At 27.3% G+C, this 23,520-nt stretch overlaps 2 protein-coding genes across 3 annotated transcripts in view; one reads left to right on the forward strand and one right to left on the reverse strand.

Moving 5' to 3' along the window:
• The window catches only part of LOC148234095 (frequenin-2), a 260,251-nt gene that overhangs the window by 54,650 nt on the left and 182,081 nt on the right, over nucleotides 1-23,520 (reverse strand). The gene's annotated exons all lie outside the window — the stretch shown is intronic.
• LOC148234098 (uncharacterized) lies at nucleotides 6,174-7,995 on the forward strand. The gene is made up of 2 exons (XM_088187886.1): nucleotides 6,174-6,269; nucleotides 6,751-7,995. Exons 1-2 carry the CDS (start codon nucleotides 6,255-6,257, stop codon nucleotides 7,777-7,779), a joined length of 1,044 nt encoding a protein of 347 aa, XP_088044012.1. The 5' UTR covers nucleotides 6,174-6,254; the 3' UTR covers nucleotides 7,780-7,995.

The following is a 23,520-nucleotide window of genomic DNA, read 5'->3' on the forward strand; positions in this document are numbered from 1 at the left end:
GATCGTTACAATGAACTACTTGGGTCTGCTAGTTGTAAATTGTAAATATGAAGATAAAATATCGTATTCTGAAACTCAAAAGCTCGAAAATAAATTGCTTGTCAAAGTAGTTTAAAGAAATGTTTAGCGACATACAAGTTTCTGCGGGAAGAATATTTTTTAAACTTTTTCGATTCGAAAGGAATATTTAGTTATTTGGCGAATTTAAATTATATATTCTGATTCAAGAATGCAGCGATCTAAAGTGAATAACTGCCGGGACGTCAAAGTGAAATTCTTTCCTCATAACAAAGCCGAGCATATTGGAAAATTTATCGTAGACTTCGTTTACGTGCAGAATGAACCTTCACTTGCTCTCAAAAGTGCATCTCAAGATTTCATAAACTTTAAAACTCAGATATGACAGATTAATTTAACTTATCAATAATAATTATTAAGATTATTTAATTATCACTTCTTAAGAACCTTATATTTAAATCTACTATCGCAACTTTACAAACTCTATGCGACGACCAAAAGTGAAATTATATGTAGATATAATGTATTAAATATGGTAGTTATCTTATTTTGTGTTGTTACTGTTTATACGTATTGATAATTGAAGAATTTAATTTTTTTATTTGAAAGGTGTTATATAGATTCTAAGACCACATATTGTAACTATTGCTAAGTTAGATTAATTCTAGTTTCCTCCTCGTGAAATATGTCGCCCTCGGGCGTTTGCCTATCCTATTCGCCTGCTGATGACGGTCCTGGGAGCCACATCGGAAAACTTCCCGATAGTTATGCGAAACTTATGCAATCGCATAAGCATCTTTACTTATAATGCAAATTTACAACAACTTCGAATATTTCGATCGTCGAGTGAGAGTGTTATTTGAGGATATTAAGCGTAATATACAACACAATTTTATACGTACAACTTTCAAACGTAAAACGTTATCATCTTGATACTCACGCTCACCAGTTCTACGTTTACGTAGAAATAATTATATTGCATTTTGATTTTAAAGTAATTCTGTTAAAACGTCATAATTCGAGGTATTTCAGGAGGAATTTAAAAAGTACTATGTATATACTAAGTAAAATGAAACAAAGAGAATATTAATTAGCACAATATGGGATGTGTGTTAAAAATTTTATTAAAACAAATATTTTCTCTCTCACCTATTGGGTGTTTAAAAACACAGGCGAGAGGAAACATTTCATTTACGGCATATGAAGCAAAAATGTTATTGTATATAATATAAATAATAATAAAAAATATACTTTCAATTTTCAACAGTTAATTTAATGTAACTATAAATAAATAAATTTTATAATAAAAAATAATAAAATTTTATTTGCTAATTTAATGCATGATTTTAATTATTATTATTACAAAGTTTTTTGTATCTATTTTATTAAATTTAGAACATATTAAATTTAGTCTTCCTTCTGATATTAAAATTATGTACATTTTTAATTTAATTGCATAGTAATTTTTCAACAAAGTTTAAATATTTTAGTTATTTAATTATGCGTTGATTCCTAACCTCTTAATATGGTTTTAAATTGTTTGTTTTTAAGTAATACATTATTTATATCAATGCAATATGTTCATAAAAAATGTCAAAAATACTCTTTGCGTTATTTTATACATTTAAGTATTTTGTCAACTTCTACTATTGTATATTTAAATCAATGAATTAAGCTTGTACTTAATATGTATTTAATATTTTAAAATCAGACACACATAAAATATTTTTAATCAACTATAAGATTCTGTACATGTTTTTTGTATATTTATATAATTTTAATATAAGTAATTATCTATATAAAAAGTTTTTTCGTTACAACGATATAACAACAGATAAATTAAATTAAACTTCAATGAGAATTTCATTATGTTTTGACGGGTGACAATAAAACACAGATTGCCCCACTGCAGTAGTATTTTACTGAATTTATATATTAATTAGTTACATGTTGTTGAATCGATTGATATAATGGCTGGCGGACGAGTCCCCACCGGCCGACGTACACACGTCGTGGCCCACCGATTGTAAATGTTACGTCAATGCTACCAATGTACTGCTTAGTTTTGTAGCCAAATAAAATCACCCTCCAGACAATTTATTAATTTATAAATTAGTTCGATTTTAATCGTTTTATTTATCGTTGATTTTTGACACTTTTTGTCAAAATATAAAATAAATTAATACAATAGGAAAAATATATTTTAAGACAAAACTCATATGTAAATTTAAGCATAGCTTATAATAATCGGTAAAAAATTATTTGGCAATAAAATCAGCAATTTAAAAGATTTGCTATAAGTTACACAAAAATTCGTAAATAATGAATATTTATTTTTATTATAAATACTAAGAGTGTAATTTTATATTCCTAAAGCAATTTATTTCATTTAAAATCTAAATGGAAAAAAACAGATAGTTTGCTTCTTTATATAACTTTAAAATATCACAAATTAAATCTGTCGATGAGTTTAATATTTTATATATACGTATTACATATCAATATATTTTTTTATTTGACCAAAACACATTTGCCGTGTGTGGTAAGTGACATAAAAATTAGCGTTAGGCAATTTGACGATAAATGGACCACAATATCCACTGGCTTTGGTATAGACACATACATAAATTAAGCGACTGTTAAGAGTAATTTGGGAGCTTGCTTAAATGTGGTGTCAGATGAGAGAGCTTTTATACATATAATATATGTATATTCTATGTTTCAAATATAATTAATTTATTTTACTATATAATAATTTTGACGATATATTGCACACAGTATCTAATGGATATGTTATAGCCACATACGCAGATGAAAGAGAATTTTATACAATGTAATTTTAAACAGAATATATTTATTTTGAAGTAATACTTAAATGTATTCTGATAATTAGTTTGGCCATAAATGGACCACAATATTCACTAGATATGATACGGACACATACACTTAGATAAATTAAGCGGTTACTAAGAGTAATTTGAAAGGTTGCTTTAATGTGGTGGCAGATGTGCGATAATTTTCATATGAGTATTATAAATTTGATATTTTATATTTGTATTACATAATTAAATTATTTGCATTACTCTGTTGGTGAAAATGAATGGTTGTGTTCATGTAACGCTAACATATATATATGTATATAAATAGCACTTGTATTCTTTCTGCGTAGAACAAAGGAGAAGAGCTGTACTACATATCATGTATTATATAGTAGTTACTCGTTGTGACCTAGTTTAAATAAAAATTAATAAATTTGGAATAGAATATTATTATAAAGGAAAGGTTTTTCCACCACCATATAATGTCAAGTAACAATCCATATAAAAATGACCAACAAACTTAAATTTAAATAATATGGTAATGTAATATACAAAAGAAACTCCAAACATAGTTAAGTTATTAAACTTTGTAAGCGACATTTTATTTCTGACTTGTTTGGGTTATTTAAAGTGTCACTAATAATAATACTACTAACATTTTAAATTATTTATCCGTTAATCAAAGAGGCATTTTGTTGGCGAAAGTTAACTGTGGCAGGAAGACTCAAAGTGACCTTTTATCTAGACTGCGAATGAATTGATAAAACCGGTAAATCCGGACTTCTGGTCGGCTTCTTTATGTTTATATACTGTACAAAAAAAAAACATTCAGACACACATCAAATAAAGTATACACCCACATAAATTATGTCACATGCATAATATTCTATTTTATTTGCTAATTTTATGGCTCGTCTCCGATAATTATACTGCATAAAAGACTTTTGTCAATGGAATTATTTTATGAATTTATACCATTTCAGAATTAAGTGGAACGCAGAATATTCCAAACATGTTTTCCTTATTTTGTGTTGCAGCGCGTAAAATTAAGATTGACTTATTATTTACTATACGAACAGGACAGTAAAATAAATTGTAGATATTGAATCAGTCCTAAATTATATGCTGAATTGTATGCTTTTAACATCATAAGCATCTAAGCGCATATAAAAGTTATTGAGTATTTAAACTTACATATACATATGTTAAAAATAGATGTAAAAGTAATTATTTTTGAGAGAGGCTAAAAGTGAATAACTTGTGAACAATAAACAATTTAACATTTCGCTTCTAATGTTCACGTCCGTTGTTATTATGTATTCATAACAATTATGTTTTATTTGGAGAAAGTATTTGGTGGATATGGGTGTAAATTTAATTGTATATAAAGTCGAAGCGTACTTGCGAAATGGCAATAAAAAAATCCTTGAAAACGTTTCAACTTTCCTCAGTGAACACTAAGCGATAAATTATTATAACCCACGTTATATATCATATTGTAAAGAATAAAAAATATCTTATATTACATTATAATAAACATCACTTTTAAGGGTTATTTAAATCATATTTGTTATTTAATATTTTTGAAAATTCGTTCAATTATCAAAATTCATTTTCGCGTGTTATTTAAAAACGAAAACTGCTACACTTTATATGTTTATAAAATACTAATAAATCAGCATAGAATAACCTAAGAGTCTATAATATGAAATATGATTTAGAAACAATGACATAATATTTTACATCCAATATTTAAAAAAAGTTTGGTTTTTAATAATAGCGCATTTTTATAAAAAAAAATGAGTCGCTGCCATGACTCAAACCTGCGTCCTCCGGGTTACCTGTAGGGATTGGAATTACTGGTCTTATCAACATTATTTTCAATGCATGATTCACCATGTTTATTAATTAGCAAAACCAAAGTATTCGAAGACTATTGTATCCTATTGTATCGATAAATTTCATTAATTATAAAAAAAAAATATTTTCAAAAATACGAACGCTAAATCTTTCTTCTTTTGCAACAATACGACCACTTCTGGATGCCTCCTAAATTTTTATACCAGTAGCCAGACTCGCAAATTAATTCCAATAAAATATATTACTTATCATATTTTGTCAATAACGATTATTCGAAATATCACTATGAGAAAGAAGTACGTATAAAATTATAAATCTGTTTGTTCAAAATGCGAAATAATATTTTTAAGAACAGATTTATATGACTAATGATCGTAATATTTTTGCAATTGTGGTGTGATTTATTTATATAATTTTATTTTAATTATTGCACGTTTAATATTTGTTTTTGAAAAATTGATGTCTTGCTTACTTATTTATTTCGACTTATGCTAAAAGTAAAATTAATTAAATTTGAGTTATAAATTTTTATGTAAATATAATATAATAAATAAAAAAAAGAAAATACAACATAATCCTATTAATAGTAGCCAATTTTTTTTTTTGTAAAAATCATTGATTTGCATTTTTTAAATAAACAATGTTTTTTTTTTTTAATTTAAAACTTTTTCGTACACTTGATGATGCAAAAAGGTTATATAAAATAATATTATTTAGTTTATAAATTTAAGATAAATTAAGTTTGATGTATAATAGAAAGACACCCGTCAGTGAACACATTTTAATTATTACTGATTTTAAAAATATTGTCTAGTGCAACTTATCGCTAGTTGGTACCAGAAAAAACAACATTGCAAAATTTTTTCAAAAAAACATATTATCCTTTCTGATGAATTAAAGCTTAACGAAATAATTTAACAGTTTATGACAAGTATCATATTTTTAGATTGCGTTACAAAATAATCAATATTAATTTAAAAATAAATAATCATATGTATTTATTATGATTATGTCAATACTGAACAAGTATTCTATTAAAAACAATATCCCAATATTTCTCAAAGTCTTTGCCTCGTAAAAGGTAAAACGGGAAACTACTGCAATGTAATCCTTTCCCTTATGTAACTGGTACTAAAGAATGTGATGACAGCATAAGAAGAAGAATAATAATAATAATATAAAGCAAACCAGGAACATTTGATTGACTTAGATCCGGCTACTGTTGAGCCTTATCCGGAGCAGACGATGCTTCCGATTGACAGTCGACAAATATCATCATCATCATCATCTTTCTGGTACACGACTCGATCTGGTAACGGTGTGTGACGTAGTAACCGGTCGGTACGTAAGCATCGGAGATACGATCCAATTACTACATACGAGAGCTGGAGAGTCCGAAATTGCCAAGCGAAAAGAAAGGACCATCAAATCGGAAAGGTGGGGTAATAGTGATGGGCTATTTAAACGCTCGCCGTTTCTTCGATTCATCAGCCACACACTTGCTTTCTTCGCAGGAGTATCACACATACTCCGAACGAGAAATCAACAATCTACACGATGAAGACGATCGCGGTAAGTTGAGCAAAAAAAGTCGCGACTTTTAAACTTGTTTTTAAATTTAAAAAGCTTGCGATTGCGCCATTTACTATCATATGTTATATATTTTATATATATATATATATATATATATTTATACTATATCATGTATCATTATATACCACAAATGAAAGTGTAAAACTGTGATATAAACTTTAATCAGTGAAAACCGTGCATCAGTGACTCTTTAAAAAAAAGTGAAAACTCTTAATTATTTTTGTACAGCTGCGTTTTAGCTAGCGTTTTATTATTATTATTAATCAATCCATAAATTCGTATATGATTTTTAGAATTTTTGAAACAATGCTATATGTCTATTTAAGTAAACGTGACATGTTTAATTATGTTCAATAACTTGAACATAATTACGTTTCATGATCAACACGAATTTATAGATTGACTTGAAATTGTATTTTCATTGGAATCGCTGTTCTATAATTCGTTTCATTTTTTGCAGTTGTTCGTAACACTGGTTGGATTGTGCTCTGCGCGTCCAGAGCCACCAGTAGGATACAGTTATCCTCAGCCTCATGGCGGTAGCTTAGGCGGATTAGGACACTCAATCAGCTCGGGATCCCTCGGAATCGGACACATCGGCGGAGGAAGCTCGATCGGCTCAAGCTCCATCGGAATCGGACACATCGGCGGAGGACAATCAAGCGGTGGATTCATCGGCGGAGGACACTCAGGCGGAGGATATATCAGCAGCGGAGGACATTCAGGCGGTGGATATATTAGCGGCGGAGGTCACTCAGGCGGAGGATTCATCGGCGGCGGAGGACACTCAGGCGGTGGATTTATCGGCGGCGGAGGACACTCAGGTGGAGGATTCATCGGTGGAGGAATCTCAAGCGGAGGTCACTCTGATGCTGGATTCGGTGGAGGATACGCCGGCGGATACAACGGAGGATACCAATCGGCCGTCATCCAGAAGCACATCTACGTCCATGTGCCACCACCAGAGCCAGTCGAGCACAGACAGCAACACATTCCACACGTTCCACCACCGCAAAAGCATTACAAAATCATCTTTATCAAGGCGCCTACTCCACCAACTCCAACCGCTCCGATCATTCCAATTCAACATCAGAATGAAGAGAAGACCTTAGTCTACGTTTTGGTGAAGAAGCCCGAAGAACAACCCGATATCATCGTCCCAACACCGGCGCCTACTCAACCCTCAAAACCAGAAGTATACTTCATTAAGTACAAGACCCAGAAGGAGTCATCTGGAGGCATAATCGGAGGCGCCACTGGAATCGGAGGTGGAATCGGAGGAGGAATCGGCGGTGGACTCGGAGGTGGACTCGGAGGCGGAATCGGAGGTGGAATCGGAGTGACCTTAGCTGATTCTGGTCATGGATCCATCGGAGGATCAGCCATCGGAGGCAGTGCCATAGGAATAAGCCATACCGGTGGCGGCGATTTGGGAACCACTGGTGGAAGATACGGACCACCCGGACACATTCCCGGACCAATTCACTAAATCATCTCTAAATTTCACGTACAGTTTACTCGTTAGCTGATCAACGACATAATAACTCCATTCTTGCACTAATTACCATTTCATCGTACTTCATAATGTTTTTTTTTTATTATTATTTTTATTCTATTGTAAATATTTTTGTATAGTTTCATAATGATAATTTATGTTTTTTTTTATTAATTATAAATGAAAGGAAAGCCATTTTTTCCAAATGTATTTGCGATGTTTTATATACAATCTAACCCACTATTTATGATTTAAAAGCGAATTTTTACACAACAATCAACGTGCAATATTGAAATCACAAAATTGATGCAATATTGAACTAAAAAAAGTAGTAAAAGTTAATTTTACATAATATTCACATTTTTTAGACCATTCTAAAAATCAAACAGTAATATATTATATTTAAAGAAAGCAAAGTATTAAGGTTCATTACAATTTTATTCTTAGACTCAATCTATTTTTTAATACTACTACTTTTTAATCATCCAGTTACATTGTGACAAAAGTACATCTTGTTTATTGAAAAATAAGCGGTAAAGATTTAAGTAATAATAAGTAAGTAAGTGGTATGTATAGGAAGGCAGTCCTTATTTCTATTCTCTTTGTGATTAAATTAGCACTTCAAAGTTTTAAATTAATCAGACAACAGAAATACTTAGCAAATTCAACTTGGAGTCTATATTCATTATTGTAATCAATTAAATTTATGCCATACCGATAAGATTCACACGCTATATTAGAATACATTATTTTTATTGCATCGTTTTTATTCTTTAGACACTCGAAAAGTAAATTAAAAAACAATTGTATTGTAGATACATATTATTTTAAATCTGGGTTCAAACTATACTTAGTTATAACTACAATTTTGTTTCATAATATTGGATTTTAAAGCTGAACCTTTTAATATTGAAATTGCTCACATTCTTAGTATTATATGTAAAGCAAATAATAATTCAGTATACAGTCTCATAAATTAGAATATTTAATTGTAATCATGTTTAATATCAGCAAAATAATGCGTTTAATGCATAGTAATATATTGAAAAAAATATATATGGTATTTAAATTCATGAAAACACAACTTACGCTTCTATAAACGAAATAAATATGTAGCATATAATATCATAAACTATAGCTAAAAATATAATTATTCATTAAAAAATACATCAGACCATTTTGTTAGTACAAAAGTTCTTTGATGAATTGATAATGCAATTTAATAATCCTCACGAGTTAAATCGACCAGATTTTTTATCTATAAAGGTATGAAGCACATTTTGTATTATTATATATGATATAATTAAAATTTAATTAAATAATAATATAAAATGCTATACATAGGTTTTAAAAAATATATTAGCTGTACAGTATTTCTGCGGTTATATACTAATCTTTTTCTGCTTTAAAAATACATATGTATATATAATATAGATTAAAACAGATTATGATGTATCATAGTATATCATATTTTGAATAAGAGTCTATACAAAATAATATCTGACTGCATTTTTATCGTGAATACATATTGGCATTTTAAAAGGTGCTCTAAAATAATTTCTTAACAATATTTTATGTTATATAATAAGTTAAATAAATGTTTTTTTATTATTTAAATACTTATTAAAAGCTCATCTTAACAAGTTATATTGTAATGTCGTTGTTGCTCTAATAATGATTTAAATACTTAAAGATTGTTTTTGCGGGACTTAGATCCGTAATCCATCGGCTAACCAAATTTTATCTAAAGTTAAATTAACTTGACACAGTGTATCTCAAAGATACACTGTGTTTTTTTCAGAAAATCTTTAGCTGAACTCGGTTTTTAATCTAAAAAGCTCTATAAAAATTCGTGATGCTGTTTAAAAAATTGGTTTTCATAGTTTGAATCAAGAAATGAAAATTGTTTTGTGAAATGATTTTTATATTTTAAGAGTTAAATTCTTGTATAGAATATAAATATTTTTTTTTAATTGAGAAATTATCTGGTTGATAATCTGAGATTGTTATTATTTAAAACAGCCATTGAAGCAGTGGTATTTGGTGAGCAAATCTTTGAACAAATTAAGCCTATTATCTAAAACTATATATTTTATTTCATATTTAAATATATTTTTTATATTACATGAATTAATAATAATCAATTCTACTTGATAATCTGTTATGAAAGATGACAATAACAAGGTTTTTAATTTCATGATTACAATGTCGCTTTTAATGCCGCTATTATTAAGCTTTGGAATCAAATTAAGTCAATAAATGAAACATGTCACGGCTTTCGTTTTGCTGAATCGAAATAATTAAATTCGTAAGACGCTTTTAAGAAAGTGGCAGATGCTGGAAAGAACGGAACGTAAAAATTATACATGTACGTATAATGGATGTTACGTAAAACGGAGAGGCGATGTAAAATCTATAATTACACGTAATGAGAATTTCCATGGTCGATTAATTTATCGTTCGCAAATGCATATTCGATTTGTTATGTAACTCGTTGTTACATATACACATTGTAACTGTTGCGCAACACCGATTTTGTACGGCGAATGTGCAAATGTGCATGATTTTCCTTCTCTCGTGATTGGCAAAAAAAAAACAAACGATTCGGACGTATCCGGTATATGCTCCAATTTGTAATATGTTGATTGTAAAGTTGGAAAATTCTTGATCCGTTAATTATAATAAAAAAACTTTTAATTTAATATAAATACTATCATTACAATTTGCAATACTACATTTTTATTAAAAATCGATTAAACTTCAAAGCTTGTTTTTAAATCTGCTATTAGTATTCGGTGTATGTTCCAATTTGCATTACAAGGGTTGTAAAGTTGGAAAGTAAAAATCTTAGAAAGAATATTATCCAAACTTAATTTGTAATTAAATTAATTTCAATAACAGTATTTCAACAATAAAACCAGGTAACTAAATTGAATAACTCATATGTCTTATATTAAAATAAACGCTAATGTTAATTATTTTATTTTATTGGTTTTAAAAAATAAACTTTTACTTTTATTATATATTTTTTATTGCTGAATATCAGTGAATTTCATGATCAACGTTACAATAGTATATTTTATTTATAAATGATACGGTCGGAATACCGTAGTCCGCGAGGTCTCAGGCTGGTATCCAAAGGACGCGAGTTCGAGCCATGGGAGCATACTCAAATTTGTATTTTAAAAATGCGCCATAAAAGCTGATTATAGTTGCAAAGTACCGTCTATTCATTATAAATTATATAACACATAATAATTTATAATTAATTATATATACAGCACCTATTCTCTTACTTGCAGTCTAATGGTTATTATTTACTTGTAAGTATTGATTGGTACATATTCACCCCGTTGTAACGCATTAGGCTTACGCCTGATATGTTACAACGAAAGATTTTAATAAAATAAATAATTGGCTAACATATGTTCACAATATTTTGATTAGTATTATACAATAGTCATGTGTAAATCTATAATTTTATTGTAATTAATTGTTTCATAAAAATTATAATTGCTGGGATTGTACATTATTACATTAAAGTAATCCAATATTAAAAACTATTTACTTATTTGGCATTTTTATTATTATTATTATTGTTTTATTGATTTAAATCATAATTTCTTTTAAGATATAAAACTTTCTCACACTTCTCGGTCAATTTTCTAATTCCATTAGCATAAAATGTTTGAGGCTTTGATTCAAAATATTCCGATAGCCCCCTTTTGAAATTGCCTGCATTTTGATTTTTTTCTGTCTGAGAAGTGTTGGATTGATCGAAATAAATGGTAGTTGGAAAGAGCAAAGTCTGTCGAATAAGGTGGATGAGGTAAAACCTTCCAGCTAAGTTCCTCGATTTTACGACATTTTCATGTTGCTTTTCTTGGCAAAGTGCAGATGTTTTATTTATTCGTGCAAGCAATAAAAGCTTGCTTGATTCAAAAGGTTCCTTAATCACAATATATTTGCAATCCATAATATACACAGCAAATTACTTATTTTACAGTGAGTCTGAATTTCAAGGTAGGTTTTGCTACTTGATCTTCTTGTTTTGCTATTTCTAACAGATGCGACTAAACTATGATATGTGAATAAGCGCTGACTTATTTTATTCGCTTTTAGATACATTTCTAAGCATTTCCAACCATTTAATGTAACTATGCATCATTGAATAGGACTGATTGTTCAGTTTTTTAAACAGCTTATGGGCAGTTTGAGATAGATTTCCTTACATTTCTGCAGCCTAACATCATAATATATTTTTGCATGTGTTTCACATCCACAACTTTTTTTAATATCGTATTTTTTTACACTTACAGATATATAATGAATTATCTACCACTACATATAAGTTGTTCACTAAGAAAATTTAAAAACAAAATTTTTATTCTTATTTTTATATTCAGGGTAACATATTAATATATTATTTAAGAAATTGATTTCAAAAATACACTATATATAGTATGATATAAACCATAATGTAAGCTTTTTAATATTGAGATTATACATATTTTGCTTAGCTTTAAAATTATAAATTAACGCGTAATTTTTCATTTAAATCGAGATAACTGATCGTTGTTTAAAACACAGATTGATGTCAATGCAATATAAACTGTGTTCTAATTGTCAAGTATTTTGTCAAATTAAAAATAATAATAAATTAAATTATAATTATATTAAATCTTAATTTTTGATTAAATAAAAATATAGTAAATAATAAATACATTTATTACAATACATATATTTTTACTACTATTTTTGATGAATTACTAAGATTATTTTATATTACTAGTTGATTTTATTAGATATATATTTATTTAAATATTTTATACAAAATATTATATATTGTGTTAAAGTTGACTGTTATTCAAAATGTTCTAATTAATATAATTCAACAATATTTGTGTAGCTCGTATTTTTATTTATATAATAAAAAATGCTAGATAATTTAGAGATAACTCACATAATATTTTTGCTTGATTTAAGATTTTTAAAAATTAAATATTGTATTAATAATAATATTTATAATAATAAAATCGAATCTCAATATATGTTCATGTGTGGTGTAATATTTAAAATCCAAGTTGTGTCTTAAAAATAGATCTTATTACACTAAAATGAGTAACAATTAACCATTGCGTTACGATGACTACATATGTTTTTAATTACTAATATTTTTTTTAAATGTGAATGTGTACTTGCATTTGCCTTTTACTTATACAATGTCAGTTTCAAAAGATAACGTCTCATTATTGCAACATCTCGTTCGTAAAATTGAACGATATATATATGTTCTTTTAACATTTCATTTGTCGGTGTTTTTATGGCACTCGGTATGCAATATTACAAAAAAATAAAAAGTTAAGGTCCAACGCTGCTTGGTGTATACTACATACATATACTATGTATCTTAAAAAGTGAATGGTAATTTTATATTATTGCCTTATAAATTTAACGATTACATATGAGTATAAATTTCCTCTCAGAAGTGATGAAATTCAATTTGTTTGAATATTAAGAATGAATTAATAATATACATGTTTGTGTACATAAAAAAGCTAATCACATTATACAGAAAAAAGTCATAAATATAGTTCAATCAATGGAACAGTAATGCAAATTGAAAGATCACTGTAATTAAACAGCAATATAACAATGATAAAAGACAGTTTAAGGAATATATTATATGTATTAAACTTCACCAATTTAAAAATTGTGCAATGATTATTTATTAAGGCGGAAGAATAAAGAGTGCCAAAGGAAGTAATAAAGAAAGTAAGGGTAATACAGATACAAAAACAGCCGCTACAAAAATAAATATAAAATTTATAACGATGAATTAAATACCAGACAATGCAATAAATGGCTTAAGAAATGTATGAAACAGTCTTGAAAGGTGCCACACAACTTTGATTTTGGGGATGAAATATTTATACGCGCTAAAACTGAAGAATATTAAACACTAACCATCGAAGAATTGACAAATATGCTCGGTATATATATTGACAAGAGCTAGAAAATGGGTTTTTGTGGTCCCCATGAATTTTCCAAACACTACAGAACAATGACGATTAAGACATGTACTCTAATGCGAAAAATTAACGATTAAATTTCTCTGTAATTGGTATTTTTTGTCATTTATATTTATTTGATATCATTTTTAAAACTTAGTTATATTGATTTTATGTAAATAAAAACCACATTTGAAGTCAAGCTATTTTCATAAAAATATTTCAATGCAATACTAGTGTGCAATGTATTTGCATTTTAATTTAAAGTATACATGTGACATTGATATTGATTCTAGAAGTAACATCGATCTGATACCGCTTCACAGATAACAACAATCTAAGATTCTTTTTATTGACGCTCTAACGATCAGTGTCAAATTTTATACGACGGTCCTATAATATTTATTAAGTTTTTTTTTAATCAGTAATTAGAATGTTGTTTTGTCAGAGGAGATGACTAGCAACCGGTCCTGGCGATAGCCCGCGGTCGTGTTCGTTGCGGTCCGCGCTTGAAAGCATCTGCCTTTGGGCATTGTAAGCTGCCATAATAAACTAACCGTCCACTAAGCTCTGTTATTTGACCTGCTTGTTTTATTTATGCTAATCAAGTGTGCTGATGACCACCGATTTTTTCATTGAGCCAAAAATATATTATGTAGATGTATAAAATACTATGGATATATTCTGACATGCGATATTTATATTATAGGATACACATTATGATCTCAGACATCCTATATTAATTGCAATCGCTTCCCGGACAAGTTCCGCGTCTTCTGCAATCTCATCCGGCCCTCTTTAAAACCGAGTTTTTATTGCATACATTCACTCGAATTGGTTATGCAACTTTAATATGTGCAAGCAGGTACATCAAGTAACATCTTGTATATATACAGGTTGTGCAAAAATAAAAATATTATATAAATAAATAAACGGTGAACTAAATTCTTATACTTTTTAAGCAGTCGACCTATAAAAAATGTATGTAAATTTAAAAGTATTTTTTTAATGATGAAGTTTCCATTTACAAATAGGAAATAACAACATAAACAACATATATCTATGTTAAATATAATACTATTCATAGTTCTTATATTAGACAGATTATTATTCATTTATACAAGTTAATAAATAAATAAAGTATTGATAATATTTAATTTATATTGATCTAACATATATATTTTTTCATACAAAAAATGTATAAGTAATAGACAAAAATAAGGAGAGATTATAATAAAAATCGTGTAATAAAGTACAAAAATGTGCCAAAAGAATGTTAAAGTTATATAAAACTTTTTGTTATAGAATGTACAGGCATATTTTTCGGCAAATTTAGTAGCTTTAATGTTTGATCAACGTCCTGGTTATAAAAACCCAACGTCAGAATACACGATTATAACGACGCCTGTAAAAACTTGGCTATACGCCTTGTAATAGAGTTGCAACTCTTAAACTAAGATGGAAATAAAACTTTACAAAAAATAGATCAACAATGAGATTCTACTCTGGCAAAGATAAGACGAGGCCACATTAAAAAACAGAGAATTTACTGCACTTAAAGCAACATTAAAAATAGTTTATGCAAGCGAAAAATGATTTTAAAGAATGCTTTTTAACAATAATATATCACGAAAAGTGCAATATATTTGCACCTATTAGTTTTCTGCATATAAAGTAACTAAGAAAAATCAATCATTCTGCAAGAATTAAACTGAGTTGAAATATGTCGTATTATTTATTTATCAAATGCATCTATGAACATTGTTAATCATACAAGTGAAAAAATGAAAAATCTGTAGTTAAATAAATTGTTCAATCCAATAATAAAATTTCAATGATAATTGATAAATCAACCAACATAAGCAAAAAAATACCCTCATTATTATTATTATTTTTTTTTTATTAATTTATTTAGCTTAATAGCTAATCTTTACATCTAACAAATTTACTAAACATATATAAAAATATATAAAAAATACATAACAGAAAGAAAAAATAAAAATATACAATAATAAAGTCTTAATATTATAATTTATTTCTATATATACGAAGGTGTTTTTTTATTCCATTTATGAAACCCGTTATATTTTTGCTGTTTCGGATTTCTCTTGGAAGACTATTATATAAATCAAAGCCTCCGTACATAATTCCCCTAGCCGTACTCGTTTTCTTATACTTAATTATCTTTAAATTTTCTCTATTTCTAGTATTATATTTATGTACATCTTTATTTCTTATTAAATACTTATTAAAATATTCTGGTAACATATTATTTTCTAACTTATATATAAATACTAAAACATTCATACTCAATATTTCTTGAACATTCAACCATTCTAATCTATCAATCATACTTTTACAATTAGTTAATCTATTATTATTTAAGATTACTCTCATTGCCCTATTTTGTAATTTTTGCAACATTTGTTCATCTAATTTATTTAGCATATTTAATAGGGTTGCACAATAATTAAAATGGGGCAATATTATACTATTGTAAATTATTTTTTTTGTATTTATACTTAATATATTTCTTAATCTAGATAATAAACCTATTTTTCTACTAATTTTTTTTTATATGTAATGTTCTTTAAAATTTAATTTTGTATCAACAATTACTCCTAAATATTTTATATTATTCACTATTTCTATACTAAAGTTATTTATTACTATTTTGGTACTATTATCTAACACATTTTTATAATTAATAAACATACATTTAGTTTTATTCTCATTTAATTTAAGTACATTATTCTTTAACCATATTTCTAATATACTTAATTCATTATTTAAATTATTTACAATTTCTTTAATGTTATCACCTATGCAATACATTAATGTGTCATCCGCAAATAGATGAATTTTACATTTTTTCACGTTATTAACTATATCATTAATATACAAAACAAATAACAATGGTCCCAATTTAGACCCTTGTGGTACTCCATAAGACACTAATTTCTCTTCAGAATATACATTATTTATTTTATCTTTTTGTTTTCTTTTATATAAGTAATTATTAAACCATCTTAAAACTATATCACTTATACCTATACTCTCCAATTTCTTATAAATTGTGTTATAAATACTTGATGTTATATAGAAGATGTTGGAATAAATTTATGAAATTTCAATAATAAAGACAGAAGGAATATATGATTCCTTATTTCTAAATAACAATCAAACTATTATAAGATGAAAGAAGTTTATTTAAAAAAATGTTTGGTTTCTCTGGCGTACAATGGCGCTGCTCTAATGTGTAAAAGTGGAATGAAAAAATACTGTCAGAACGCTTTTCTTCTATTACGTTTTGGCATTGTACTAATCACAGATTAAAATTATTAAAAGGCGATGCTGGCAAATGAACTTTATGAAAGAATATATTTAAATCATTTATTGATATACCATGCTTCAATAAAGAATACCAAATGTTTTGGCTGTGTGATATAATTTTGAAACCCTTGTGTATCATTCTTTAAAAAGCAATGCATGATCCTACTAGAGATAAATATGATAAATGCACTTATGAAAGCTTCCATTGACCATAGTAAATTTTATACAAAGAGTTAGCGCATTAGTCTCGTGTACTTTAACAAAAATATTGTCTTAAACACATTAAAAGTATTTTATATAAACCGCTAAAAAAGGAAAACATACCTGGCACGCATTTTAAAAATAATGTAATACAAAACCTATTTTTAATTTTGATTGCAATACACTAATCTCAAAATTTAATTTTTCGGCACGTCAATCAGCTAAAGCTTGTTTAATATAGCTTTTGATAAGCTTTTAAAATATAAGTACTATAAATAATGTGTGTGTTGATAAAAAACTAATTAAATTAATATTTTAATTGAAATTAGCTTCTAGATGTTTTCTAATCATTTATTCTTATAGAAACAATTTTGATATTTTAAAGCACTTGATAATAAATAGCAATAAATAAATATTCTAAATATTACGATAAACAATAAAATATTATGTTAAATATATATTAAAGCAATAATAAACCACTACATATAATTATTTATTCAATAAAGATCTTTAAAATTAATACAAATTTTTTTAAACTTACATAGCTTAAGTCCAAACTGTATGTGTACTTATTATTATATATAAATATATATTAGAGTAAAAGTATCTCACAGTAAATTTATATTATATTGCATAACGAAAGAAGTGAATGCGTTTTCTTAAAAAAATAACAACCTCAAAGAGCGTTTACTTTCATTTTCTTTCATTGAACATCATTTTGGTGAATTATATTCGTTTGTAATACCATCAATTTGAATTTAGAAAGTGTGTACGATATTTAATTATAATTATTATTATATGAAAATAAATTTATAAGATCACATCAAAGATTATATTAAGCACTATACAGGTGGTCGATAAGTTACTTAATCTTTTTTCTTAGTAAATGGCGTATTATTATATTTAATGTTAATGAGCAGTTAAGGGGTAAATATATCAAGACAGACTCTTTACGACTGAATTGGACACACCTGTATCGATATAGTTATGTATTTCGATGTGAATAGGCTATGGAAAATATGATTTTCAATGAATAGGTAGTGCATTAAAATTTTAAAACTAATTTTTCAATTAAAATATACCATTTGTAAATAAATATTTTTTGTAAAAACTAATTCAAATATTTGTATAATTAATTAAGTATCAAAGATAAGATAATTTATTTACATTTTAATTAAACGCTAATTATAAACTAGTTTTTCATATAAGGTCTAAACATAGTATTTATTATATAGCACGTTATACGTTAAACTTTGTGCTCAATTATAGATGATTTCTGAAAAGATTGCTACGCGCTCTGATGTCCTAATAATTTTATTTAGGTACTTTTGTAATTTTACGTTAGCAAACATACTTTCGGTGATAATCATCATATGATTTTTGATACAACAAAAAAAAAACAAGTTTGCGGTGGCCGAGATAAGGTCTAGACTACGCCCGAGATGATGACCACAATATCGAAGGTCGAAATGTTGAAAAGATATGCGGGAAAGAAATTCCATATTAAAAATCTAAGAAACTAAAAAAACTTGTATGTAAATATATTCCAGAAGTGCGATATTTGTACTCTCCTTCGTGTATACGCATCTAGTTAAACTTGATGAATGTATCCTTAAGACCGACTGTATTACCCGTGAAGTCGTGGTGAGATTTCATTAAATGGCAATTCATTAGGTAAACCGTTCTGGAAGCGACAGGTCTTAAACCACACAAGAAACGGGCTTGGGCAATAAATATAACATGCAATGTACAGGGATCAACAAGGAAAACATTGGTCGGATAGACGCTTCGAGGAAAATGTATATAGATGTGTATAATAATAGTATTATAAGAAAGTGCTTAGTGGCGATAATTGTTCCGGTTAATATTATGTCTGAGTAAATATTTGTTTTTGCAAAAGTATAATATATTATATTATATATCATAATTAATTTACATTATACACGAAAATAATATGTTAATAAATGATTAGATAATGGAGCAGTTTTTAATATTAATTTGGCAAAAAAGAAGCGATTTTATTATTAAAATAAATAAAAAGTAAATGAAAATTTGGTTTAATTCCTACATTCTTTAACTGCAACTCTAGAGTTTCTCAAGGGAGCTAACGGTACAGCCTTTATGAGAATAATGGAGTAGCACAAAAGTTCTCTCCTTGTAAGCATCTTTACTATACTTATTGGTAATTTATTTGTTTTATTTCTAATAGGAATCCTTAGCATCGTATAATATAAAATTCGTACAAAATATCCAACAATCATTTCATATCTGATCATTATGCTCTTATATATATTGTTTAATTATACATTTTTTTAATCACAAAAAAAGTATTTATAGAGAACATATTTAATATTTCAATTACTTTGTTATAGATAATTCGATATATTAAGAGTGTTATGGGTAATTTAAATAAAGCCAATTTAGATTCGAATATTGATACTAGTACGATAGTGGAGACATTTATTGACAGTAAATTAATGAGTTTTGACAAATTATTTTAATCGATTTATTACGTATTTACTAGATATTATATTCTCTCGGAATATCGTTAATTATGAAAAGTTGCTAGAAGCAGTTAACGTTAGTGTAATAATTTTGCTAAAATCATAAATATAATCTAAAGCTCAAAGCTTTAACATAATTAAATACAAATTATGTATTGTAATATTATTATTAATAATTAATTTTATAATTAGAATTTAAAATATCTAAAACATAAAACCACCTTGTATAAAAATTACAACATTGTTCAATAAAAATTCTTGTATTTTCAATTTATGTTGCTTACATACAATGATAAGATACAGTGAAGTTATTTTAACAAAGGACACACATGCTTATGGCAAAATTTAAGGTAAGCAAATGCACCCCCAAAATGACATAAATATCTCAAAATAAATAAATATAAAAACTCTTCATGAAGTTATATAATAACGACATTTGAGAAAATATGATCCATTTGTTCCAAAATCCATATTGATAAAGAATTAACTGTTCATATCATGATGTGAAAATTAAACACATTTTGAATAAAATTTGTAATAATCAAAATTAGCGTTATTTAAAATACATAATATAAGTTAAATTTATGTCCAATAACATACTGTCTATTGTACATAATTTTTGGAGCGTATTTGATGCATATATGGATGGGAGCTGCTTCATTGTTTATATGCTGCTGAAGTGCATGTAAATTAAATCACCAGTATTAATGCAGCATAATTGATGGAATATTTGAAATACATAATTAATGCTTATATATTAAATAACTAGAAATAAATAAGCCGCGATCGAAAAATTGATCTAATTGAAATAAAATCTTAGCGTCATGAAACGAATACAAATAATTTATAACTTATGCATACCTATTTTTGAGATAAGCGCTAGACAATAATAAAGGGTGGGCCTTTATAATATTTTTTTTTAACGTACGAGTTCAGCTCATTCTCTGGTTTTTTGTACATGTCGTTTGCGAAGAAGAAATAGCCTGGAGAGATTGGTGGTATTCGGTAGAAGAAGATCCCTGATGCAATAATTTAAATTTTACATTTTTATTTATTTTTGTGAATGATCACGAAATAAATATATATTTTTTTTAATATAATCAGACAATATTTAGTGAAATTATCTATCGTCTAACCACAAAGAAATCCGGATTGTTCATTCACGTTCCCAAAATTTCACTCTGCCTATCCGGTGTAATAAATCGCTAAAGTTTTAGCGTGACAATTCGTGAGACCTTTTATAGTGGAGGACAATCGAACGATCTATCGTGATTCTTCGTAGCTTTAAAAGTTCACAGCGAGCTTTGCCCCAATTCTTTTCCCTTCTAAGGGCGACGTATGAAAATGTCATTTGGATTAGGCCTTTTGTGCGTTCCGTGTGCTGGTAATGACTTTTTAATAATAAATGGAAAGCTGAAATAAAACTAAATATAAAATATGGCACTTAGTGACGCGACACCAGGCATGCGGGTTTATGCGAAAATTATTCGGAAAATAAAAATATAACATCTAGAAACTATTAAACATAGCTTAGAAAATCTATCAAATTTCCAAATATATTCACTTAAACTTTTGAATCATATAATTTGTTCATTTAAATCGACACTTGCAGAATAACCAGAAATACGTGTATGAGTCAATGTTGGGTTTTAATTAGTGCACCGTATTTCATTGGATAATTATAAAGTTTGTGTAGTAACCGACGATGAAGATAATAAGCCACGATTTGAATAGCACGTCACACAAGAGCACCACCTATGCATTGCCCATAGAATTCAACTCGCCATTTGTGAATTCCTTTCATAAAAAAATTATAACTCATACTTCGGAGGTGTGCTACGTACTGAAGTATATTTCAAAGGATAATCTAGTAATTAGAGACTGTGAAGTAAGACGGCTATTTTAAAAACATAATTTAAGTACAACACCTTGATAAATGTTCCATGTAGATTATTATTTTATATAAATATATATAATCCGTTTTAACCACAAAAAATATTAGACAGATTAATTTATGTTTGTAAACATTCAAACAACACATCTACAATACGTTACTATTCAAAGCGAAAAATAAACCTTGCGCTATACGTATATGATAGTATGATTCAATTAAGAATGAAAAGTTCTTTTCACGTTCAACGATGAGTCGACGATTTTGGTAAAGTAAACCGTCAAAAGAGCAATTTCCTAAAGTGTTTCGCAAAAGGTTTTAACAATAACCGATTCATGAACGAGTTATGAAAAAACGACTCGCCTTTTATTAGTTCAGTCCATAAAATCACATAAGAAACGTTTCGAAGATTAATGCACTGTGATACATTTATTCTGTTCGTAAAGAATTATTACAAGAAAAAGGCAGCGGACATAAAGAGAAAGCAACCGAAAAAATATTTGGTTTATGCATATACGTATTTAATTTTTATTTAAAGCAAATAAACTACATTGAAAATATTTGTGTTGAATGTAGATTTACATATACATATATGTATATATATACGTATTTTTATTTTTCACGATTAATAAATCTACAAACATACCATTGTATATAAAAAATGATATTATACAATAGATTTATTATAGAGATTAAATATGTTTTATATCAATATTGATCAAAATAAAACATTTAATTTGCTTCGTTTTACAGTTTATAAATTCACCTTATACATTCTCAATGAAGCATTAAATTTTTGAATCACACTGCACGGAGTTTACGTAATAAAATAAAATATTCTGCAACACTTAAAGTGAAAATTGGCAAGCACTTTCTTTTAAGGACCGAGAACCTTCGTCGGTCCGGGGAATACAAGATTAGCACCGTAAGCCAGAAAAACGTTACTAAGACCTAATTTCCGCCGAGTTGACCGTTTTACACACACACACAGTACAAATAAATATAAAAATAAAAGTCTAGATTTTTCTTTGATGCCAGAGCTTTCACGCTTCGTCGTTAAAGATCAAACGTTTGCACTCGTATGAGCTTTAAGTGAATTTTATATGATAATAAATTAATATCATTAAAAGAAAAATGTTCGTTTAACAATAATTGTAATAAAAAATGTATTTTAAATTAGCAATTTAAATTTATAAAAATCATGCGATTAATAAAGCTTTACAAAAATTTCAATGGCTTGAAATTTGAATCTTTCAAATATTTTTTTTAAATACATACTAAATATTTAATAATTATTGTTTAGTAAAAAAATTAAATACATATATACAAACAGCATTGTAAAATATTTTTCTTTAAAGTCTCACCGAAAAGAAGTATATAATATACTTCCCTAATCGGCGAAGATATGAAACAAAAACAAAAATATTTATATTAGTCAATGATCATACAAAACTAATTTATGTCATATAAAATTTAAGAGCTTTCAATATAAAGTCAATTGCTATCATATTTTTTAATATATAATAAATTTCATATATTTTTTTAAATTCCGTGATAACTAAACTTGGTTTAGCTTATTTCATTAGAACAAAAAGGTGGAAGATCTCGATTAAAATATCTAATTTAACTAGCGAGCTTATATGACCAACCAGGTCAACAATTTTTAGAGAAGGCAAATTGTTGAAGTAATAAAGTAGATAAAAGTACTATCTTGTAGTCGTTATTAAAAAAATAAAATGATGCTTTTGCTATTTATAATATTTTGCTACCTGATCTTTAAGTCCTTAATGAATAG

Source organism: Plectrocnemia conspersa, unplaced genomic scaffold, assembly GCF_051122295.1.
Source record: "Plectrocnemia conspersa isolate PC_06_02 unplaced genomic scaffold, ASM5112229v1 ptg000006l, whole genome shotgun sequence".
Lineage (NCBI taxonomy): Eukaryota > Metazoa > Arthropoda > Insecta > Trichoptera > Polycentropodidae > Plectrocnemia > Plectrocnemia conspersa.